Genomic DNA, 26188 nt, shown 5'->3' with positions numbered 1-26188 from the left:
TTTGGTACAATGTATTAGTCTGCAGTCCAGGATGCTAAAGTGTAACTAATAGAGATGAGCGAGCGTACTCGGAAAAGCACTACTCGCTCGAGTAATTGGCTTTAACCGAGTATCGCTGTGCTCGTCCCTGAAGATTCGGGTGCCGGCACGGAGCGGGGAGCTGCAGGGGAGAGCGGGGAGGAACGGAGGTAAGATCTTTCTCTCCCTCTCTCCCGCCCGCTCTCCCCTGCTCCCCGCTGCGACTCACCTGTCAGCCGCAGCGGCACCCGAATCTTCAGACCCGAGCACAGCGATACTCGGATAAAGCACATTACTCGAGCGAGTAGTGCTTTTCCAAGTACGCTCGCTCATCTCTAGTAACTAACTTTAGACAACTTCTGCTCATTTAACAGCCTGTGTGTGTCTCATCGATCTTGTAACAAATTTTCATTAAAATAAGTTTTTGTTTTACTGCTGTAAGTCAAGTGTGAAATGTAGCATCTCTGCAATCCACTGCTTGTTGTCAGGCATTTAGCTTCCCTAGCAACTGGAATGCCAGGATGTATATTAGCTGTGGAGGAAAGACTGTCTTCCTGCACTCATAGCACTCACACAGCTCTCAGCTCTGCAGTCAGTGTGTACACAATCTCTGCCTCTACTGATGTTTACCTAACCTGCTATGTGCACTTATCTTTATGCTGTAAGCAAAGCAGCACGATTCCTATTGAATTGCTCTCGGTTAGCTGCTTTACCAGGTCTTGCGTGTTTGCATGGTCACAGCATATATTAGACAGACATCTCTATATACTGTAGCTTCATGACTGCCAAGGGGAAAGCACAATGGGTCATGCAGAAATCTGCAGAAAAAGGGCATTGCTGTATGGTACCCACTCTGGGTGGCACAAGTCCCATAAAGAGGTCTTGGCAGAGTATTACATTTACCAATGAGTCAATTTATTGAGTCCAAGAAAGTTAATAATTGTTAGTGTGTGTCAAGATGGCTCTGAACTTTTTAGTCACTCATAGGCCAAACTTTGTTGCGCCCCGTTCACATACCTTCCCCTGTCTGCAATATTTCAGAAAACTCTTCCAAAAAGCAGCTGAAGATTGAAGTTTATTATACACTTGGCAAAAAATGTTCAATACCCTGAGCGGCACATAGTGTAAAAGCTATGGATCTGTGACATTTACACACGGCTCATACGCTGCTGATTTTTCGGTAGCTCTATGCACTCTCTTTCATTTGCTCCTCGCTAGTCTGTTACAGGAAAGCCTGGACAAATAGGATTGATAATTAAACGTGAGCTCAGCTGAACAAATGCTACAGAGATACTATATAATGTATGGATTTCTAAGGGACACTTAAGGATTGCTCACTGGATACCGCAGTCAATGACAGGACAGGGTGTACCGAAAACCGTCAAGAATTAGAAAGACAAATCTGATAATTCCAATGGCCACCTATGAAGATTAATAGTAAATCCTGTACTTCTGTGGAACATGGTTATCTACATACAAGACATTTCCCATTATGGCCATCAGAAGTGTTACATCCAGAATGCGGCCCTTCAGTTTATAAAGGCTTCTTGTCCAGATCTGATAACTGCCTGACCAATGCAATCCAAGCACGGCACAACTCCATAGGGTAGCATCACGGCACAGTGGGAAAGCTGATGTATGGAAGGACTACACCTTACTGTGTAATAGAAGGCTAAACGCATTGGGCGACTTTATCAAGTCGATTACGCGGCTTTTCTGGCCCAAAAATCAAGTCTTAAACTTTGGTGCATGCCAGATTTTCGTTTTCTTCCCGTTTTGTCATTCCCTCTACTTTGCTAGTGTGCTTTAGTGGGAAAAAGACACGGCTTCACACAGACTGACACTTCCTGTAATTTACACCAATGAAACTGGTGGCAAATATAGCAGAAATCTATGCCTGCTCATGGCACCTGCAAATATCAATTTCTTGTTAAATGGACCAGAAAACATGCGCCAAACTTATTAAGTGGCATTCAGATATTCAAAACCTGGCTCATCTTACTCAAACAAACTTCAGTTCAACGCTGGTGTAAAACAGGACATTCTTCATACTTTTCTTCCCGTTATTTTATTAAACAGACTACCTGCCTGTTCATGACCTGGAAGCTTAAAAAGGGGTTTTCTGAGAACCCCAAAGCATTGGTGGCAGTAAGGGACAGATTATGTAATGCAATGAAAACGTACATATTCGCTCCTAGTGTGCGATGGTTCCCTGCCGCAGCTCCGGTCTCTGTTTATCGGCTGCAGTGGTGACGGAGGGGATGCAGGGATGTCCAGTAAACCTGCCTCGGGGCTTCTACAATAGATGCCCACGTGACATGCTTACAGAACGTCACCAAGCCTTCGGACCAGGTAGCTTTATCTGCCAGATGCCGTGGCACCACAAGGAGTATATTACTTGGAAAACCCTAAAGACATGGCCCTTTTTGGTTGTCCCCCCCCCCCCCTTCCCCTTCTTCATTTTTGGGTTTTCTTTCCCACTTTCAAAAAAATCCAAACTCCTTGTTTATCTCTCTATGTAGTTGTCTGAGGGTTTTTATTTTTTTTTCGGTGCGAGTTGCATTTTTCAATGGCTATCTAATGATGAACCATATAATGTACTGCAAAAATTTCTAAGTGGAGCAAAATAAAAAAATCCCCAAAAACATTCTGTCATATTTGGGTATGGAAAAAAGGAGCCGTTTGGTGATGAACAATACTTTTTTCAGTATGATGGAGCACCATGTCACAAGGCAAAAGTGATAACTAAGTGGCTTGGTGAACAAAACATTGAAATTTTGGTCCATGGGCAGGAAACTCCCCAGATCTCAATCACATTGAGAACCTGTGGTCAATCCTCAAAAAGTGAATGGACAAACAAAAATACAGAAGTTATGATAAAGTCCAAGCACTGATTAGGCAAGAATGGGTTAATCTTATGGCTTATAATTGTATTTCAGTAACCATAGAAATATCTGACTATAAAATCTAAACACAGAAGCCGCAAACTTTGTGAAAACCAATATTAGTGACAGTCTCAAACTTTTGGCCACAATTTGTAAAGGCGGCCAACAATTGACTGACAAATGATCATTCATTTTATGCCAACAGAAAAATCATCGTTCAGTCATTACATGTAAAAAGCATTCGGTCATACCCGCTCAATGGCAGTGTCCACCGGAAAGATTCAAGTATCATAAACAAATATCTCTGTGTGTAAACTGACAGCATTTTAAAGCCAATGACTCATCATTCACTCCTTACAACAATTTATTGCTTCATGTAAAAAGGGTTTCCCTCTGCTCTCGCCTCACCTGCACTTTATCAATTAGTTTGAGAACACAACAAATTTTAAACTTTGTTGTGGTCATAAATTAGCTGATAAGAAGGTGCAGGACAGGAGAGAGCAGAGAGAAACTAAGGGCCTTTCTAGACACAATGATTCTCACTCAAGACATTTTTGAGCGATAATCGTTGTGTGCGTATACATGGCAAGATGACCGCTCAAAATTCACTCAAACGACAGTTTGAGTGATAGTTTTGAGCGTTCACTTTGCATAAGTGTGTAAATGAAGGCTCACGCTGAATGCAGAAGACAAGCGGGACCGCTATCTTCTGCATACAGCTGTTGTCTTCTTGGAGTGCTCAGCTGCTATACAGCTGAGTGCTCCGAGTGGGGTATGCTGAACACAGCTGGAGTGCTGTCTTCTGCATACTCCTGCTGTGTTCACGGAGAACTCACCTGATAATACAGCTGAGCGCTCCGAGCGGGGTATGCAGAACACAGCTGGAGTGCTGTCTTCTGCATACTCCTGCTGTGTTCACGGAGAACTCACCTGGTATACAGCTGAGCGCTCTGAGCTAGGTATGCAGAACACAGCTGGAGCGCTGTCTTCTGCATACTCCTGCTGTGTTCACGGAGCGCACAGCTGGTATGCAGCCGAGTGCTCCGAGCGGGGTATGCAGAACACAGTTGGCTGTGTTCTCCGAGCAGGATACCAGCTAAAACAATAATATCAGCGGTATCATGCTGAGAACTCAGAGAGCAGCACTGATAAGGCTCATCGTTCTTTCAGCTTGCTGAAAGACAACGATGAATGACTCGTTAACGAAAACTGCACGATGTCCATGCAGTTAGACCCAACGATTCTCGTTTAAAAGATGGCTTTGAGTGATTTTTGAGTGAGAATCATTGGGTTTAAATGGGCCTTAAGTTATCAGTCCAGCCTCAATGATAGATCCCCTATTGATACTTAGCCTACAGTATCTACATTGTGTCCCAAAAAATGTATACACATTTCAACATGAATATATCTGCATAAAAGCATTACTAGATTTATATAGACATCAAATGATGTCTGACATCTTTAGAGAAAACATACTACTACATATTGTTGCCATAATTCAGTTCAGATTTTCTAAAAAGTGCATAGATGTACACATTTTTGGGATACCGTATATACATAGTGATATGTAGGAGATGCAGAAGACAAAAAAAAAAAAGCGAGCATAGGGCTGCAGGCAGGGAGCCAGAAAGCGCTCCGCAAGTAGTACTACTGAGCCATCATATGGGAAGCACCACAGCTGCGCTGACCTCCTGCTTCATCATATTGTACTCCTCTTCCTCTTCTTACCAAAGTAGTGTCAATTAGCCTCATCTAGACATCAGTTCCTCTTATCTCATCTGATTCAATTCACATACAATGGCCACTTTATTAAAGACACTAAAGGCCCATTTACATGTAACAATTATCACCTAAAATTCGTTCAAACAACCGAAAAGGAGTGATAATCGTTAAAGGTAAACGTGGCCATCGTGCACTTTTCGTCTGAACAATGATTTTAAGGTGAATGTAAAATCCATTGTTCAGCCACAGAGAGATAACATATCTCTCAACAGACCACATGATGTGTTCTCTGCAGGAGGTGGGAGTTTACATTGTATTCTGACAGCAGCCCTGATGAGAACAATGCAACTTTTTGCACAGCAGGACGTGTAATTAGTCTCATGCTGGGCTCTGCAAAAAGCTCTTGCGGGCCCATTTACATGCAAATGAAGATGATAAAGTGTTAATGGTCATTGGTGTCCATTAACACTTTATGCAAAAAGATTGGTAAAGCTTTCAATCTTTTGATCTTTACGTGTAAATGGGCCTTAATTCTATCACGATTGGAGCTTGCCTGTTTGGCAATTAGATTCATGACCCCGGACTGCAGCATAAAACAAAGCAAGTTTTCCCACATAGATTTCAGTGTGAATCCACATTAAAGTGGGAAAATCATGAGGGCCGAAGGGCTTTAAATGCACAATGATCATCAGTGCTACACTAGCCATAGCCGGTATATCACAAACTGCCCTTGTGGGGTTTTCCCATACAACACTGTCAAAAGTATCTCAGCAAAAAGAGAATGTGGATGTAAACAACTAGCTGTTAAAAGGGGCCAGAGAAGGATGTCAAGAATCATCCTAATGAACAGGCGGTGCACAGTTGAGAGAATTCCATCTGAATACAAAAGCTACTACTGCAACTAACGTGAAAGTACAATCTGTCATCACTAACCAAGACTGGGCTACAAGCAGATTTCTGTTGCACAGTGCTGGTTGGAGGATGAGAATTTGGCACAAGCAGCATGAATAGATGACCCTTCCTTACAGCTGTTCAGCGCATGTCAGCACCTTCACCTCATTTGTGGCAACTGCAAGAAGCTTTCTGCCCGTATGGGCCTATATTTCTGCAGAACCATTTCATCACCTAGTGGAATCTATGGGACAATGAGCTGCTGCACTTCTGAAGGCCAAAGGAGGTCCAACACACTACTAGATGGGTGTCTCTAATAAAGTGGCCATTCAGTGTATAGTCTTATATGGCCTCTAGTTATCCCATAAGCGTCTGAGTTAAAGGGATCAACTTTTGTACTGATCAAGCCGATCTCTGAGTAGATTAGAAAAAGGAGAACAAATTATTAGTGTGTTTTCATAAAAAAAAAAATATATATATATATATATATATATATATACACACATATATACACACACACATACACATACACATATATATATAGCAAAGCTCTTTATATTCCACCGAACCTCAGACTATACGACAGATCTGACATGGATATATGAATGATGAACTGGCAGCATAAACGGATGTATGAAGGTATAAAATCGTTTTATTACCCCATTACAAATGAATGCAACGTTTCGGCACTGTTGTGCCTTCCTCAAGCTTGCCAGTTTATGCTGCCAGTTCATCATTCATATGGACATTTATCTGGAGCCTTTCTGTTTTTTTGGCTCTTAACTGGCTTTTGCATTTTTTGATTGCCTGACCCTGGTAAGGGATTATTTAGTGCTGTTGGTGGGACTGACTTTATGCTCTACAGATCTGACATGGATATGATAGGTCACCGAGCCTCAGAGACCACGAGCGTGACCAGTGACGGCATATGTGGAAAGTAATCGTCGTCCTCCACAGGGTGCGACCATCTCCATTCCTAACCAAACTCAGAATTTCACTCTAATAAAAATGATTAGTTAAATCCCGTGCGAAGACCCAATTTTTGCATTTATTAGACAAATATAAGACATCCATCTTCTGCTGGAGGGAGAACAAAATGCAGACGTGGGACATGAATTCCTAAACCCATCACTTATGCTCTAGTAATCTGCATTATGCAGAAATATGATGGGATTATGAAGTATGGCCGGACATGTAATGTATGAAGACATCAGACATTACCCAAGGCGATAACCGCCTCGCCAATTACATTACAATACAGAACCAGGAGAAGTCGCACTAAATATCTCCCAGCACAGCAAGAAGATTTCTCTCAGCATTTTTAGCCATAGAGGAGTAAATTATGCAGGAATTCAGTTGAATAGTATAGTAATCTATGCAGAAGCGTATCTACAGCTCGTGCGGCCCTATACTACGCTCTGCCCCGAGGCCAAATATTATGCAGTTCTTTCCCTTCCGACGTGGATAGTGGGGAGGCACCCTGCTGGAGTTATCTATGAGTGAACACTCCACGGGCATTGTTTCGGGCAAGGGGGCACTCTGCTGGTATTCCTCATACAGGGCATCTTGTTGGGGAGCTCCTCTAGTGATTATGGGGGACACTCTCCTGGTAAGGCCTGTAGGGGAGGCATATATTTATTTTAGTCCCACTTCAGCACTATTCACCAATCAGGTTGCTGGAATTCTGAAACAGACAACCCAAACAACCAATCGGGTTGCTGGACTTGTGAATCAGAACCAATCGGGTTGCTGGACTTGTGAATCAGAACCAATCGGGTTGCTGGACTTGTGAATCAGAACCAATCGGGTTGCTGGACTTGTGAATCAGAACCAATCGGGTTGCTGGACTTGTGAATCAGAACCAATCGGGTTGCTGGACTTGTGAATCAGAACCAATCGGGTTGCTGGACTTGTGAATCAGAACCAATCGGGTTGCTGGACTTGTGAATCAGAACCAATCGGGTTGCTGGACTTGTGAATCAGAACCAATCGGGTTGCTGGACTTGTGAATCAGAACCAATCGGGTTGCTGGACTTGTGAATCAGAACCAATCGGGTTGCTGGACTTGTGAATCAGAACCAATCGGGTTGCTGGACTTGTGAATCAGAACCAATCGGGTTGCTGGACTTGTGAATCAGAACCAATCAGGTTGCTGGATTTGCTGAATAGTGCTAAAGGGGGGCTGAAAATAAATATATGCGTAGGGGAACACTAGGGCGGCATTGTTTATAGGGGCACAATGACCACTAGGGAAGTAAATGCACATACTTACTACACATACACAGAGACTTCTTATCTCAGACTCTTATTGGGGGCGGGTTCCCATTTCCTCATTTACTAGCAGCTCTCAGGAGAGTTCTTGTCTCTTGGGGGCTGTGCAGGATCATAGCAGTTAGGTTGGGTCACAGGACATTATACTTTCACTTCTTTTGTTCCATCATAAAATAGAAAAACGGAAAGCCCCATCCGTCCCATGATGAAACTGAATGACACCAGGTGGACTCCATTCATTAGAACGGGTTCCATCCGGCTTCTATTATGACCTCCACTACTTCATCTGGCCAGATCTCACTGCAGGCTCCATAAGTTACCTTTGTGAACACAGCCCTAGACGCTGGTATTCTGCCCCTGGGTGGAGAGATTTATTATCTATTGTACATTTGGGAGCTGAGGACGCAGCACCTTGATTACATATCACCAGCCTGTGCCAATTATGTGCAATGTTTACACCGTAGGCACCGAGAATCCAGACGTGCGCCAAGCTAAAAATCCATCCCATGTATTGCCCTCCAGCATAGTATTCAACAGTGTCTGTGTGTGATAGGGCGCAGTGGGCCACATTTGGGTTGTACCAAGATCACAAGTTGTCCCCCATCAACAGGATAGGGGATAACTTGCTGATCAGTGGGGGGTCTCACTATCAAGATCCCCATCAGTGTTGTGAAGGGGGTCCCGTGTCTCCCCGTCTGTTACTGCAGGGGTCACTCCCCCCCCCCGCCCCACTTAACAACCCACCACAGGGAGGTCAGTATGAAGGGAGTGCTGGCCGAGCTTTTGTGGTTGGTGCTCCCTTTATGTCACTGGGGCTGACTAAAGTACCCAAGTGGGTGTTGCTGGGGTATCTCTGTAGCCTATTGAAAATGAATGGAGCGACAGCACGCTTGCATGACCAGCGCTCCATTCAGTTTCCTCCTTTTTATTGCAAAAAAACAAATAAATCCGACCAATGACTGTAAATAGGGAGGCAAATAAAGATCAAATACCGCCGAGATACTGATGACATACAGTTGTAACGTTATCTAACACATTACGTCTGCCAGTATGCTCAGCTGAAACTGGCCTAACAAACAGCCCATCTATGTTGTCTGTATTCTTGCATTTCATCTCCCACGGCCATCATTGTAATTACCTGAGGTATTCTTCTTCTTTCAGCCTTTTGGCTGCCTGTGTGGATCTCTTTATCTGCAAGTCCAATCTATGGAGGAAGTCTTTGGCAGATAGCTCTTCATCTTGTGTAACTTCTGGTCGGCCCGTTTCGGGAGAGCTGGGCGGCGAAGTACGGGTTGCTGGAGGGGACACCACTTCTTCAACCGCTGCATTACTATCTTCTTGACATTCGTTTTCTGGTGAGTCTAATAAGCTAAGTCCATTAAAAAGAGATGGCTTCTCTGCTATAACTGGGATATTTAGGGACTTCCTCAAGAAGATACAATCAGTAGAAAAGAGTTTGTTGGCCCTTTTAATCTGTTCCATCTGAAAAATAATGGAGAAAACAAATGTTACCATGTATTTAATAGCTACAATGAACATACCCCACTGTCAAGCTCTGGCTATCAGCATGAAGACTAGAAGAAAAGGTCGCCATTTACTACTCAGGCAGCATTTGGATATACACTACATTTGGAAAGTCTTTTTGACCCTTTCACTTATTTTACATTTTGTTAGGTTGCAAATTAAAGAAAAAAAAATCCCTCCTCCACCATTCTGCACTCAATACCTCAGAATGACAAAGTGACAACAGAATGCTAGAAATCTTAATTTTCCATTAAAAGAAAAAAAAAACACCTTAGAAATATTCAGATCCTTTAGTAAGACACTGATATTTAGCTCTGGGGGCTTCCCATTTCTCTTCTGGAGTCCACCAGTGGAAAATTCAGTTTATTAGACATTTAAAAAAAAACTCTCCAGTCTATATTAGGTCTCACAGCTCACAATGCATATCGGAGCCAAGACCAAGACATAAGAAGGAAAGAACTGCCTGTAGAGCTCAGAGACAGGATTGTGTGGAGGCACAGATCTGGCTAAGGCTGCCTGTCCACAGGCATTGCGGTATCCCGGGAGCAGGAGCCTGCAGACGGATCTTCGTGGTAAGCCTTTCTGACAGATAGGCTGACCACGGGGAATCGCGGCAAATCGCAGCATTTTGCGAATTGCCGGCTGCAAGCGGAGAATCGCTATGATTCTCCGCTCCTGGACAGGGGGGCTGCGCTTTCCATAGCAGTGCTATGGAGAGCGTGCATTGCGTTCCCCGCAATTAATAATTAATAAATCGTTTGCATCATCCCATTCAAATAAATGGGTTCTTTTTGCATGCGAGTTACAACCAAATTGTAAATCGGACAGAACTCGCATGGAACTATTGCCTATTCTACTTGCTAAAATGAAAAAAGCAAAAGCAAGAATAAGGCTGCATGTCCACGGGCGTGATTCCGCCGGCGATAAGCCGGTGAATCATGCTGTCTGAAGCTTTCCATAGTGTTGCTATGGAAAACGCAGCCGCGACGTCTACGAGTGGAGAATCAGCCTGCTGCGATTTGCCATGATTCTCCGCGGTGAGCCTATCTGTCAGAGGCCTATCTGTTAGGCTCAGTGCGGAGAGGAGAACCGTCAGCTGTCTCCTGCTCCCTGGTGGTGGCAATCTGCCGTGGGATATTGCTACGCCTGTTGACAGGCAGCCTAAAACTTGTTCTGCAAAAAAAACAAAAAAAAACAAAACAACCTATTATAAGGCTATGTTGATGGAAAATTAAAAAGTTATGGCTCTAGGAATGGGATGAAGAAAAATCTGAAAAATGAGTTGGCTATAAAGTAGCACTAAAGGGGTTAATCATATATGACCGCTTCTTGCGTCTCCATCTAGAACTGCAATAAGAGGGAAGTAGATAATGGGATGTGGAGCAGGCCCGTCTCACAGATGCCTCACACCCCCAGGATGGATTTTGAGCACGCTTTCTTGCATACACTAAATAAATGCTTTCACCCATGAACGGTCGGCAGAACCAAGTCCGCCCGTTGGGCAAAGTGAAGGCTCAAAAAAAAAAGTGATGTTGAACAGAAGAGCAGATTTTCATCAGGTTAACCATGAAGCGTGTATAATTATGTGGCCGGTATATCTTCAGAACAGAAACAGGAAACACTGAAATCCTTTCAGCGGACGTTTCCTCATACATTTACTGCACAGCATCCTCCTGACATGCAGCTGGTTGTTCCGTCCCCACCGCTGGTGTATGAGGAGGGCCGGGCGCACCCATACCAAGGAACCGGCCCTCTTCATGCCACAGCAGGAAAAGAAGCAGACCTTTAGGCCTCGTTCACATGGGCTACAATCCACATGTATGTCAGACTGCATCCACACGGGCTACAAAATCATCGCTGCAATGTGAAGCCCATTGGAAACCACAGGCTTCACATACATGCGATTTGTAGCAATGTCGCATCACTACAATATCGTACGGTTTTGTAGCCCGTATGAAACAAGCCTAAACCATAAACTGAATGGGCGCCATTGATCACCTTTATTACTGTTTAACACATATAATGTGTAGAAAAAAGTGGTGAAAACCACTCACCTGGTGCGGGGTGGGAACTACCTTAGACAAGGAGGCCCGCCCACGACGTAGATCCAAGTCAGCATGTGAAACACATCATCCCGTGCCACAATCCAGTAGGTAGTTGGAGAGACTGCCAGATATCAATAGAACGGCTTCACTAGCAGGGAGTTCAAAGTAAAAAAAAAAGCAGATTCCGCGCTTACAAGGTCCGGGATACGAAAAGTGAAGTACCAAGGATTGGTATATAGGTATACTGGGCTTTATTGCAACGCGTTTCGGTTGACACCTTTTTCAAGTATTTTCATTGCATTGCTTGAAAAAGGCGTCAGCCGAAACGCGTTGCAATCAAGTACAGTATACCTGTATACCAATCCTTGGCACTTTACTGTTCGTATCCCGGACCTGGTGAGCGCGGAATCTGCTTTTTTTTTTACTTCGAACGCCCTGTTTTTTTCCTGTTTAATTTGTTAGCCCCTCCCAGACCAATCTGTTTTGTGCCTTAAGGATCAAGCGCTTTTCGTCATCACTATAACTCATTCACATTCACATGTTCCAGTATTGGAGCTCTGCAAGGGCTTGTTTTTAGGTGGGAACAGTTGTACTTTTTATCAGACTGCTTTTTATGAGGTTTTTTTGTGGGTGGGTGGGGGGGGGGGGGGGAGGTAACAAAAGAAAAATAGCAATTCTGGCGTTACTTTTTAAAATAATTTTTACGACGTTCACCATGTGAGATAAATAAGGAAATATTATCGTTGCGTCGCTATGAACGCGGTAGTACCTATTCTGTTGCACTTTTCTTTTTTTTTTTTTAATATTTTATCCATTTGGAATGGATTTTTGTGGGGAAATTTGTATTTGTTTGCCTTGCTGGATTATTTTTCTTAAGGCTGAATGCACACGGGCGGAAATTCCACAGCGAGATTTTGTGCAGAATTTCCACCATTGCACGCTGCCAAGTAATTAGTTTATGCAATCCTATGCCGCCAGTCGCGATTTGACCGCGTGAAAACCCGCGCAATAACAATCGTGGGGTGTCCTATTTCTGTGCAAGCCTCGCTGAGGCTCACATAGAAACATCACCGCTGACACGCTGGTTCTGCTCTGCGCGGCTGTGCGGGCACATCGCAGAGCAGAGAGAAGATGCCGGAAGAGGTGAGCCGCGGGTCACTGCAGGGGCACAGGTCATATCCCGCTGCGAGAATTCTCGCATTCGGAATCCGACCCGACCACCTGCATTCACTCTTAACCTGAGCTTTATTGTACTTTTTGCCACTATTTTGGGTCCCTGAAGGGGACTTGAAGATGCAGTTGTTTGATCCCTGCATTACTTATGTAGTTCATTCTACTAAGGGCTCATTCACACAACCAGCTTTTAATTGCGTATTACGCACTCCATGCGCGGTCGCGTGGAATACGGTGAATGTCGTCAATGAATGTAGTACATGGATTTTCATTGATCCGTTCACATTAGTGTGTAAACACTGTCTATAGTTACGCGTGTGAAAAAGATGGCAGCATGAGCGCTATTCTTCTCTAATGTATGCAACGCTGTCCATACGAAATACATTGTACATGGGCGACAATGCATATGCAAACCCGCTATGAGACAGAGCAAGGAATTAAGGAAGAAAAAAAAAAAAGACAGTCACATGACCATATATGAGAGATATGCCGTCATGCGCAGTGTACTATCACTGCCATACGCAGCAGTAGCTGGCTCTCTGCCGTTATCACACAGACTGGTAAAACGCTGCAGGACCCTCCGTTCTTATACTCCCCATTTGCCATGAGGGAGCGCACGCATGGCAATTGCGAGAGTCAGATCTCCATGCGACACACAACCTTTGGCAGATAACAGTGCTGGAACCAGGGAGCAGGTGAGTATATATATAAAAAGGTGCCTGACCCGTCTCCCTGCCCTGACAGCACCACAACTTATAGTGCTGTAGTGAGGCAACAGGTTCCCTTTAAATTGGTTGTCCTGAAAATATTGTCTCCAGTTAAATCCATCCTCAGTAATTGTTCCACATGCCCGGGCTGTGCTTACAGACGGGTGCAATGTAGGTCAGAGAAAATCCCATTACTGCGCACTCTTTCCTGCGATTTTCACGTGTGAACGATGCGTTCCAGCAGGATTCGCATTGATGTACATATGATTTTCACTTTCTATAGTTAAAATGGAAAAAAAATCCCCACATTTGCATGCAATTTTAGTGTGATTTTTTTTCACCCTCACTACGGAAATAATGAGCGATTCTTGTACAAGAATCACCGAGAAGTAGGACAAGCTGCGATTATTGGATCTCAGAAAAATTGGTCATGTGTGTAAACTCACTGAAGTCAACGGCTCTTTTCCCGTGCGAGTTCCATTCAGATTGCAATCAGAAGTAACTCGTACAGGAAAATAATTTGCGCAAATACTCCCTTAGGCCAAGTTCCCACGGGACAAAAATTGTGCAAGATTTCCACAGCGGTAAGGCAGCTTCAAAACCCGCACTGGTCAAAGCAGGTTTGAAGTGGCTTGTCCACCTGTGTTCTGCTGTGGAAATCTCTCCCCATAGAGAGAGAAGAACCCGCAGCGGAAACGGCGATACAATTGACATGCCGCGGCTTTGAATTCAGTTTCAGCACAGTTTGGCCGCAACGGACTGTCCGCGGTGTGTGGACGAGATTCTTGCAAATCTCGTCCACTTTGCTGGTTAGTCTCAGTTTAAGATTGCAAGCCGAATTTGCGTGCGGAAAGTCCGCACAGAAATTACGCGCCAATTGTGCCCCGTGTGAACCCAGCCTCAGTCTTGCTTCCTCCTCTGCTCTACTGGGTGTGTGGAGGGATCCCTGGTGTGATGAGCGGACAATTCTGAAGCTGCTGTGTCTTCTCTGTCAGAAGAGATGCTGAGCGAGTAATAAAAGTGAGACAACGTTACTGTAGAGAAGAAAGACTGAGTAGGTGTGACCGCTCTGGAACAATAACTGAAGTGGACGCGACACAAAAAGGCTCTTCAATAAAAACAACAGGTGGTGCTACTCTAGCATTAGTCCTGCAATTTATGGAGATGAAGGTTTCTAAAAAATATTATATTTTTTTTTCTATTAAAAATAAAATAATGTGCTGCATTCAACAACTAGAAACCATGTTTTTTGTAGGACAACCCCTTTAAATGATAATATTCTACCCACCTGCAGTCACCATTAGGGGGAGCTAGCTAGCTCTACCGTAGAGATTTTAGATAGTCGAGCTCTAAATGAGAGTGCTTTCATACTTGCGCCAGAGATTCTGCATTTCTGCTCCGCTCGGGAAGCTGGAAAGGGAATCCCCATGGCTAAATGGTTCCGTCTCTGGACTGAACCGAACAGCGCCGGGCTGAACCCATTGACTATAATGGGGTTCGCCCACTTTCTGCTCAGACAGAAGAAAAAGTGTTGGATGTAAAGATTTCCCTCCCGATATTTTCAGGCACATCGGCGACGGAATCTCGGGCCGAAGGTCCCAACGCAGAAGAGAAACCGGCCTTACCATCCATAGTTGGTGAGTGCAGGCTGCCATTCTGGATGACAATGACACAAACCGACAATTAGCGAATGTCTGAGTTGAGCTTCTACTGATCGTCATAAAGTAATGGATTTGCACAGAGCAGACACAACAGATCGCCTTCTCCGCCTTCATGCACTTGTGTGTCAGGTAAATTGATAGAAGATGGCCTTACCAATTACCAACCACTTAAGGCCCCTCTCACACACATTGTTTTTTTTACAGGGTTTGAAACGCTGTAATATGCCTCCATTGATTTCAATGGGCTTCTCAGAAGAGCGTTCGAACGCAGAGTTTCTAACACTGCGATTCTGGAACGCAGTCTGCTCTATTTTAGTGCTTTTCAGCACTTTTTAACGCATCTCATCACCCATTGTAATGATGGGATGCATTAAAAAACTGCAGAGCAGCAAGCTGCAAAAAGCAGTCGGAACCGCTGTTTGAAAACGCGTTAAAACACGTTTCGAATGCAAAGTTGTAACAGAGGCCTGTATGAGAGCAGCCTTAAGAACACCAGCTGTCTACGTAGCATTGCGTGTAATTATATATGTATTTTTATACATGTTCTCAGCTGGGTGCTCAATTGGGAGAAGTGACAAATGTTTGTCACCACTTAGGCCGAATCCACAAGAGCAGAATTTCCGCCGTTGCACGCTGCCATAGGATTGCATTGGTTTATGCAATCCTATGCAAAGAGCTGCGATTTTGATTGCGGAAAACTCACATGGTAAGAAAATCGCAGTATGTCCTATTATCGTCCTAGTATCGTCTCATTGAAATCAACATGAGCCGTGCCCACATTTACAAGCGCCGGCCACTGCACTGAGATGGGCGCGGAGACTTCCACTGCTTCCACTCCAACCTCCAACAGGTATGTGCGGCGCTGACAGCATGTACCCGCTCAGCTGATCGGTCGGGGTCCAGAGTGACGACCCCAGCCAATCAACTATTGATGGTCTATCCTGAGGATACATCATCAATAGTATTCTCCTTGGAAAACCCCTTTAACTAATACAAAGCTCACTGCAAAATCTGTGTCCACGTAGCAGTTCTGGGTCTACAGTCCTCACATATGTACTTGTGCGTCTCATTGCACTGAATGTGACAACAGATATGAGAAGCATTTCCAAGTACTTATTGTATAGCAAGTGTTATACCCACTTGTTGCTTTGAGCTCAGTGGTCACACATAGGGTCAGGCTGCCCTTCTGTCTCACACAACACGGAAAGTCATTTACTGCATACAACATGACATGTGACAAATGGCCTGAAACTGCAGATTCTACACCTGGGTGCACAGCCATAAGAACAACAGGATGCTAATGTTCCGGCACGGACTTAACTCCTTATGGTAAATACCTGACAAGTCAACTACATACAACCCCAATTCTAAGTTGGGACGCTGTCTACAATGTAAATATAAAAATGCAATGATTTGGAAATCTCATCTGATCATATTTTATTCACTATAGAACGCATATCAGAAGATGGAAGGGAGACAGATTTCCATTTCATTAGAAAAAACACACCAAACAAAAAAAAAACGAAAAAAAAAAACAAAAACACCTGTTAACCCCTTCCCACCCCATGATGTAAGGGTACGTCATGGGAGCGAGGTACTTCCCGCAAAATGACGTACCCTTACGTCATGGGGATAGCGCGAGATCATAGCAGATCTCGCACTATCCGGCAACAGGAGCCAGCTGTCAGTCGGCGTCCTGCTGCAACAGCGGGTGGCATCGGAGATGCGCCCCCCCACTGTTAACCCCTTCCCTGCCGCGATCTGAGCAGATCGCGGCAGGGAAAGAGTTCAGAGGGAGCGCGCTCCCTCTGTGACTCCAGCCGGGCTCTCGTGATAACATACCGGCATCCTGTATTGCCATTGCCTAAGATCGCTATAGTAAGCGATAAGGCATGGCAGGAGAGAAGTCCTGCCATGCCTTATCGCAGCGATCTGCAGTGCTGCAGTAAAAGTCCCTCAGAGGGACACAAATAGTGTAAAAAAAAGAGAAAAATAAAGTGCAAAAAATAAAAATGTAAAAAAAGTTTAAAAACCCTTTTTTAATGCTTTTTCTCATATTTCACATTAAAAAATTAAAAAAAAAAAAAAAAATTATAAATCCCACATATTTGGTACCGACACACGGCTGAAAGCACCTCCCATCACTTCTGTGAAGAGCAATCCCCCCACGTGGCTTTCAGGTGCTTTAAGGCTGGGTTCACACAGGGCGGATTTGCCGTGCGGAATTTGGCCGCGGCAAATCCGTCCGTGGCCGCTAATCTCAGGATTGGCCAGCCATGTGGACGAGATTTCTCAGAAATCTCGTCCACACGGGACGGCCAATCCGCTGCGGTAAGTCCGGCTGAAACCGCGGCTGCAGCTGCCGCAGCCGCGGTTTCAGAAGATGCAGCATGTCTATTTACTTTTTTTTTTTTTGTTTATTTTCGTCGCGGCCGCGATCTCCTTTATGGAGCGCTGGCCGCAACGGAAAAGCGAGCGGCCAGGCCGCTTCAAAGCCGCCACGGCTTAAACCGTGGCGGTTTTCCCGGCGAAAATCTCGCGGTTTTTGCTGCGGCCAAACCGCGAGATTTCCGACGGGAATACGCCCCGTGTGAACCCAGCCTAAAGGATCAGCAAGCGTTTCCAATTGTTTTCAATGTGAAACCTGGCATTGCACTCACGTGCAGAACACACAACGTGTTTAACTGCCCCATTGGAAACAACTGGCGAGGAAAACATCGCTCATGCATATGACTCCATTCAAAAGAATGGGGTTCATGTGCATGCAAGTTTTGGGAGTCTTATATCCACCAAACATGCGTGAGATTCTCGGCCGTATAAAGCCCACCTAAAGGGGTTGTGTCAACACGAGTACCCTGTTCATATTTCCGATCATGAAGAAAAAGAAAAAAATCCACACCAATGACAAGTCTGTATAACCCCTGTAGATACGCAGACGCAGGAAACTTGTTCTCAAGACAATTTGCTTTAGAGGAACTAAAAAGTAACTCCTGCATTCTCCTTTAGTCTCCCATACTCCTCCAACAGCTCTCAGCCAGACGCTTGTTCAGCTGACGGCCATTTTTCACCAACTCCCCCAAACACATGGCCGGTCAGTTTGGCTGAACACTGGGGGTTTTCCATGAGGACAGTCGGACAGCTCTGGAGACGGACAATCTCCAAGGGCATAAGAGGATTGGGCATTAAAATGTCACATTCCCAGTCCTCCTTTCCCCCAACATAACCTGTCAGGAAGCCCCCTGTACACACGCCAAAGTCACGCTCACCCATGTGCAGTTAGCCTAAGGCCGGCAAAATCGTGCAAGATTTGTTCATTGCGAGACGCACAAATATGAACCCCATTGATTTGAATAGGGTCTTACACATGAGCGATGTTTGCCTGCTTGACGATGCAGGACACAAATTGCAGCATGTTCTATATGGCTGTGTGATCTCGTATCACAGCGCCCATTGTTTGCAATGAGGCTGGCGGCAGCATCACTGGTCCCATTGAAAACAACAGGAGAGCTCTACGATCCTGCGACACAGCTGTGACACCTGCCAGCAGGGATTCCCTTCATCCCCGGAGTGATGCGAGAAGGTTTTCACATGGATGGCAAGTGCGATACCAAGCTGTGATTTGCTGCCCAATTCGCGCTCACCCGTGTGGCTAGCCCAAGGGTGCTATGACATATGCACTAGAAGCTGCAGCTAGTGTACAGGTTTTCTTGGCGCACTTGCAGAAATAGCCAGGCAATTAGCGCTATAAGCCTCCTAACCAGTTTCCCCGAAAATAAGACCTACTTTGAAATAAGCCCTACCCTGATTTTATAGGGAGGCTTGAAATAGAAGCCCCACTTTGAAAATAAGCCCCAGTTGCATTACAAAAAAAATGAAAAAGCAATACCTTACCTAGCAGGCCCAGTCCACGTCCCTTCCATTTCTCTCGGGAGCTTCGGCAGGCTCCCCGCAGTCCTTGTTCGCCCACAGAAGATCGCTTCCTGGTTACGGGACTCATAAATCCCACCTCCAGGAAGTGGTGGCTTCGATTGGTTCTCAAAGCGCTGCTCAGCCTATCAATGGAGCGCTCGAACCAATGTGATGGCTGTGATAGGTACATCCAGCGCTGCATTGATTGGCTGAGCATCGCTTGAGAACCAAATCACAGCCATCATGTTGTGGAGGCGGAATTTATGAATTGGCCAATAAATGCCACGGCTCAGCCAATTCATAAATCCCACCTCCACAACTCAATGGCCGTAACTGGCTACACAGAGCTCAAGAACCAATCACAGCTACTGAGTTGTGGAGGTGAGGTTTATGAATTGGCTGAGCCACGACTTTTGGCCAATTTGTAAATCCCGCTTCCACAAAGCGATGACTGGGATTGGTTCTCGAGCACTGCTCAGCCAATCAATGCAGTGCTGGATGTACTGATCACAGCCATCGCATTGGTTCCTGGAGGCGGGATTTATGAATCGCGTAACCAGGAAGCAATCTTCTGTGGGCGGTCGAGGACTGCAGGAAGCCTGATGGCGCTCCGGAGAGCAGCGGAAGGTCCTGGACTGCGCCTGCTAGGTAAGTATAATAAGAAATCCCTCGAAAATAAGACCTAGTGCCTCCTTTGGAGCAAAAATTAATATAAGACAGGGTCTTATTTTCAGGGAAACACGGTATTACATGAGTGTTAACACTTGCGTAATAAAGTTAATTGCCGACTCATCCCGGTAAATGTTGATAAAACGTGAGCGCTAATGGCAGCCGCCGCTGCTCATAACACAACCTTTTAGACGGAAGGATTATTGATTAAAAAAAACAAGAAAAACAAACAAACATTGAAGCGATCCAAAGCTAATAATAGTTCGGTCTAAACGCGAGCCTACGACTGAACGCCAAACGAGAATTGTTCGCTTCTTGTTCGTTGTTCCTTTTATGCAGCCATAAAAATCGTTGTTGACTCGTTCACTTCTCGCTGCGTTTACACGTTTGCATTGCGTTTGGCTAATGTAAATACTGACCGATTCTCGTTGAAGGAGTCAATGATGAATGAGCCTGTCTAAGCAGGCGGCACGATAGCGAATGAGCTAGCAGTGATGTCACCCGCTTTCCCAAACGAGAATCGGATAGTCTGAAAGGAACTGAAGGGCTCCTTCACACTGGTGATCGTGATAGCGCCCTGAGAAAATGACTGAATGTCGCTTACTGCGGGAGAGATGCAGGAAGGGAGGCGGCGCTCAGTACGCTCTATTACAATACGTTATAGGCTAGATCAATTTTAACGGCTTTTCTTGCCAACCAAAAATTTGGATTTGGTCCTACATTTTTCAGCTTAGGAGCCAATGTCTCCTAGGTAATTTATTTTTTTTGCCCGGATACCTGCCACCTATCGTCAGTGGATCGCCAGGGATCCACAGCAATCAGCTGATCGTCCAGTCCACCACCAAGGTCGAAGCTAGAAGTGCAATAGGTGGCTTTGTCTCCTCGATATCACTGGGAGCGAAGCCACCTCGGAGACCTCAAGCTCCGACTCAATGATGATGTCCAGCTCCGCTACACTGACAACGGACGGATAATCAACTGATTACCGGGGATCCTAAGCAGTGGATTCCTGGTGATCAACTATTGATATCATATCCTGATGATAGGTCATCTCTAGTACTTGCCTGGAAAGCCTTGATGCAGGCAGTGTGCAGACTACAGCGGACGTCTGATGACGCGGTACATCTTTACAAGAGTGCAGAAGGGAATGGATGACCTAGACTTCTATTTTTACTAGTTAAGATCAGATAACGAAACATTTTCCTTTTTTTAATCTGTTTATATTTTCTGGTTGTAGAAAGTTTCATTCTATTGTCTGTACATGACTGTGGGGGCGACCATCTGGCCCCTGCTGCAGAGAGACGCTTTACAGCGGCTTCATGGGCTCTTCACACAACGGACAGGACTCACTGACTTCTCTGGAAGACAGTTCTAGATGTGTTCTGTCAGCTGTGCAGGAAGGAGACATTTTTACAGGCTGGATAACCTTTTAAGGTCGTTTTCACATCTTAGTCGGAATCTCCGGCCGGACGTTGTGCAGCGGATTCGGCTGCAAGTAACGGAAGGAAAAATAAATAAATAAATAAATAATAATTAAAAAAATAAATAAATAAAAATCGCTGCATGCAGAACTTCTCCTTCCGTCCCAGACTGTTCAGTTCCGTCCATAAATGGAAGCGTTTGGCTGCGGGGATTCCCTTCTCCCGGAGCAGAGCAGGGAAGTGAATCCTTGGGAACAGCTATGAGAGCAGCCTCCTATACACGCCGCTGCAGACGATGACAGCGCTCGCACTGCAGTACATTTCTGGAATTGTTCTCTCCTGCCGTCACGCTGGACCTACAGCTGGCAGTGTAAGTGCTCACTCACCGGGCGTACACCGTGTTGGTCTGCAAAAAATGCACTGTTTTCACTGTGTGCATAAAGGGTTTTTTTGCCCAAGTGATTTTCACAGTCTGCAGATAACAGGGTGTGTAAAGAAAAATTACTACCGTACTGTATGCTAGCTGCATTTTTAGTCATTTACTTAATTTTTTTAAATGCACTTATAGACTTTAAGGCCCAATGTCCACGGGCGGATGTGAATTGCAGAATCCACACGAAGATGATCCGCAGTTCAAGCTGCCCATAGGGAAACATGGGCATCTGCAACTCAATTAGAGCATGCGGACCTTTGGGTGCGGAAATCAAATAGAAGCATGCCCCACTTCAGTGCGCCTCCCGCATGGACGGCTTTCATTGAAGTCAATGGAAACTGTCCAATCTGAGGCCTGCGGGAAAGGAGTTTAAAATTAAAAAACCTCTACTGCGCACGTACGCCAGCTGGCGCTTCTGCACACATCTGCAGTACAGAAAAACGTGGACACGGCTAGGAACACGGGGTCGCCGCAGGCATGGATTGATTCCAGATGTGGAACCCGACCCAACCCGTAGACATGAGGCCCAACAGGCGATTTTGGTCTGTGAATAAGGCCTCAAATGTCCACGGGCACGTACGGACTCGGCATGGGGCATCCCACACAGAATCTGCCCGTGCCTATGGCCGGCGGCCCAGTGTTCCTGTCTGTGTCTACACTTTTCTGTACTCCTGATGTGCGTGGAAGTGATGGCCAGCGTGCCGGCGTGGTAGTTTGTTTTTTCCATCTCCTTGCGGACAGGCCGCGGGGCGGGCAATTTCCATGGATTTAAATGGAAGCTGCCAGTGCAAGGACCGCAGTGAAAGGGCACAGGCTGCGATTTTTCAGCTGCAAGAGGAAAAATCATTTGCTGTGGAACCCGGAGCAGAACGCCCGGACATCAGGCCTAAAGACCGATATAGAAGCGCGGGCTCAGACTGGGTTTGGTTTCTTCTTTAGCTACAATATCGGTGCGCCAAAAAAAACAAAAAACACATTTGAACAGACCGATGTAATTCCCGGTTCGGTGAGCCGTCCGTGTTCAGTCAGTATAAGACACGGACAGAACACGCGTGTGTGAACAGCCCCTAGCGGACAAAGCCAGCGGTTGTACAACTCCGTGTGGTATGAGGCTCCTACATCGCGCTACAGGGACCTGAGGAGAGAATGGCGCGGCGTACATTATTCCTCCCCGCAGAGCGATGGGTACAACAGCACCCATTAGCGGGTCTTCACATCTGCATCGGGCAGTCCGGTTTTCATCCCATCATAGGAACACAAGGGAATGGCAGCCGGCGACAGAGGTCATGTGACAGACACTAATGGCGCCCAACAGACTATGTTGTCCATCATTTTACCGCGAAAAGTTTTTGGGACGTTTGTGACTATCTACAATGGAATGAACGCGGTCTGCCGGACAGCGGGGTATCCATCGTACCGCAGGACTACCGCTGCAGAAGAGAGGCCTCCATATTAGTGTGACTGGAGACTACTTCCAGGGAAGCTCCCAGCAGGGCTGGCACCGGCTGCCCGCATAGTTACATTCACTACGTGACACTACTTTGGCGCATTTCACCATATGTCTGCCATTATTGATGTTGCTGCACCCTTTTATATCCCACCGGGGGCTCATTGGGAGAACCCGCCACACATACAGGCATCCACTCTGCGCTGTGTGAAGAGTCTCCAGGAGCCCCCTGTCCAGTGCCCCCCTGCAGCAGAAATCTTCTGGGGTTACTATGCTGACAGCGTCAAACTACTGTTTTCCCCCTGCAGCAGACATTCTGGGGTTACTATGGTGACAGCGCCAGGCTGCTACCCCACAGCAGACATTCTGGGGTTACTATGGTGACAGCGCCAGGCTGCCCCCCACAGCAGACATTCTGGGGTTACTATGGTGACAGCGCCAGGCTGCCCCCCACAGCAGACATTCTGGGGTTACCATGGTGACAGCCCCAGGCTGCCCCCCTGTAGCAGACATTCTGGGGTTACTATGGTGACAGCACCAGGCTGCCCCCTGCAGCAGACATTCTGGGGTTACTATGGTGACAGCACCAGGCTGCCCCCCTGCAGCAGACATTCTGCGGTTACTATGGTGACAGCACCAGGCTGCCCCCCTGTAGCAGACATTCTGGGGTTACTATGGTGACAGCACCAGACTGCCCCCCTGCAGCAGACATTCTGGGGTTACTATGGTGACAGCCCCAGGCTGCCCCCCTGTAGCAGACATTCTGGGGTTACTATGGTGACAGCCCCAGGCTGCCCCCCTGTAGCAGACATTCTGGGGTTACTATGGTGACAGCACCAGGCTGCTACCCCACAGCAGACATTCTGGGGTTACTATGGTGACAGCGCCAGGCTGCCCCCCACAGCAGACATTCTGGGGTTACTATGGTGACAGCGCCAGGCTGCCCCCCACAGCAGACATTCTGGGGTTACTATGGTGACAGCGCCAGGCTGCTACCCCACAACAGCAGACATTCTGGGGTTACTATGGTGACAGCGCCAGGCCGCCCCCGCACAGCAGACATTCTAGGGTTACTAAGATGATAGTGCCAGGCTGCCCCCCTGTAGCAGACATTCTGGGGTTACTATGGTGACAGCACCAGGCTGCCCCCTGCAGCAGACATTCTGGGGTTACTATGGTGAAAGCACCAGACTGCCCCCCTGCAGCAGACATTCTGCGGTTACTATGGTGACAGCACCAGGCTGCCCCCCTGTAGCAGACATTCTGGGGTTACTATGGTGACAGCACCAGACTGCCCCCCTGCAGCAGACATTCTGGGGTTACTATGGTGACAGCCCCAGGCTGCCCCCCTGTAGCAGACATTCTGGGGTTACTATGGTGACAGCACCAGGCTGCCCCCCTGTAGCAGACATTCTGGGGTTACTATGGTGACAGCACCAGGCTGCTACCCCACACCAGACATTCTGGGGTTACTATGGTGACAGCGCCAGGCTGCCCCCCACAGCAGACATTCTGGGGTTACTATGGTGACAGCGCCAGGCTGCCCCCCACAGCAGACATTCTGGGGTTACTATGGTGACAGCGCCAGGCTGCTACCCCACAACAGCAGACATTCTGGGGTTACTATGGTAACAGCACCAGGCTGCCCCCTGCAGCAGACATTCTGGGGTTACTATGGTGACAGCACCAGACTGCCCCCCTGCAGCAGACATTCTGCGGTTACTATGGTGACAGCACCAGGCTGCCCCCCTGTAGCAGACATTCTGGGGTTACTATGGTGACAGCACCAGGCTGCTACCCCACACCAGACATTCTGGGGTTACTATGGTGACAGCGCCAGGCTGCCCCCCACAGCAGACATTCTGGGGTTACTATGGTGACAGCGCCAGGCTGCCCCCCACAGCAGACATTCTGGGGTTACTATGGTGACAGCGCCAGGCTGCTACCCCACAACAGCAGACATTCTGGGGTTACTATGGTGACAGCGCCAGGCTGCCCCCTGCAGCAGACATTCTGGGGTTACTATGGTGACAGCACCAGACTGCCCCCCTGCAGCAGACATTCTGCGGTTACTATGGTGACAGCACCAGGCTGCCCCCCTGTAGCAGACATTCTGGGGTTACTATGGTGACAGCACCAGACTGCCCCCCTGCAGCAGACATTCTGGGGTTACTATGGTGACAGCCCCAGGCTGCCCCCCTGTAGCAGACATTCTGCGGTTACTATGGTGACAGCACCAGGCTGCCCCCCTGTAGCAGACATTCTGGGGTTACTATGGTGACAGCACCAGACTGCCCCCCTGCAGCAGACATTCTGGGGTTACTATGGTGACAGCCCCAGGCTGCCCCCCTGTAGCAGACATTCTGGGGTTACTATGGTGACAGCGCCAGGCTGCCCCCCACAGCAGACATTCTGGGGTTACTATGGTGACAGCGCCAGGCTGCTACCCCACAACAGCAGACATTCTGGGGTTACTATGGTGACAGCGCCAGGCCGCCCCCGCACAGCAGACATTCTAGGGTTACTAAGATGATAGTGCCAGGCTGCCCCCCTGTAGCAGACATTCTGGGGTTACTATGGTGACAGCACCAGGCTGCCCCCGTGCAGCAGACATTCTGGGGTTACTATGGTGACAGCGCCAGGCTCCCCCCCACAGCAGACATTCTGGGGTTACTATGGTGACAGCGCCAGGCTGCCCCGCCTCAGCAGACATTCTGGGGTCACCATGGCGACAGCGGCAGGCCGCCCGCACACCTCCAGGCCCACCTCCCCTGTCAGGCCCCGCTTACCGTCACCCCGTACTTGAGGGCGATGCCCTGCAGGGTGTCGCTGGGGCTAAGCCGGTGCTCCACGAACCTCTCCGCCCAGGGCGCTGTCACGCTGGCCGTGCTGCCGTACGAGCGGGTCTTGGTCCGGGCCAGGCTCAGAGACAGCTCCGCTTCAGACTCGCATTCCGAGGCGGGAAACATGGCGTATCCGAGCCGGCTGCCTCCGTCCCTGAGCGGCTGCAACACCGGGGAGAGGTCCGCCATGTTCTGCGGGACAGTGGGGGCTCCGGTAACGGTAACACTACCACATGAGCTGGATCCCCCAGCAGCATCACCCGCGGCCGGCGGCAGGGGGCGCTGATATGAGCCGCTGGGAGGAGCGGTCGTCCTGGTGTGACGGTACTGCACAGTAACCCTGTGTGGGGGCGCCGCTGCCTCCCTCTGCCGGGGAATCTCCTCACAGCCTGCTGTGTGATACCGGCCGGTGGAGCCGAGGCCTGCCTCCTCCATAACATATCCTCTCCTCCCGGCCGGGGTCTGTGCGGGCCGCTGGTCACACGGCGGCCCTGGTAGTGGGCTTCATCATGGCCGCCATGGGCGAAGTATTATGATCCCCATTTCCTGCACATGTCTGCAGGCCCTCG

At 47.4% G+C, this 26188-nt stretch overlaps 1 protein-coding gene across 1 annotated transcript in view; it reads right to left on the bottom strand.

Annotated features, from left to right (window-relative positions):
- The window catches only part of LYSMD2 (LysM domain containing 2), a 28766-nt gene extending 2839 nt beyond the window's left edge, over window positions 1-25927 (bottom strand). Inside the window, exons 1-2 of the mRNA XM_066592598.1 lie at window positions 25566-25927; window positions 8926-9269 (exon numbers count right to left, since the gene is read on the bottom strand). Coding sequence (XP_066448695.1) covers window positions 8926-9269; window positions 25566-25808 — 587 coding nt within the window. The 5' untranslated portion in view covers window positions 25809-25927. The remainder of the gene's footprint in view (window positions 1-8925; window positions 9270-25565) is intronic.
- Between the last annotated feature and the right edge of the window lie 261 nt (window positions 25928-26188).

The sequence above is a fragment of the Eleutherodactylus coqui genome, chromosome 2 (genome assembly GCF_035609145.1).
Source record: "Eleutherodactylus coqui strain aEleCoq1 chromosome 2, aEleCoq1.hap1, whole genome shotgun sequence".
Taxonomy (NCBI): Eukaryota; Metazoa; Chordata; class Amphibia; order Anura; family Eleutherodactylidae; genus Eleutherodactylus; species Eleutherodactylus coqui.
Note: the sequence above shows the minus strand (reverse complement) of the source record. Positions and strands in the feature narration are given on the sequence as shown.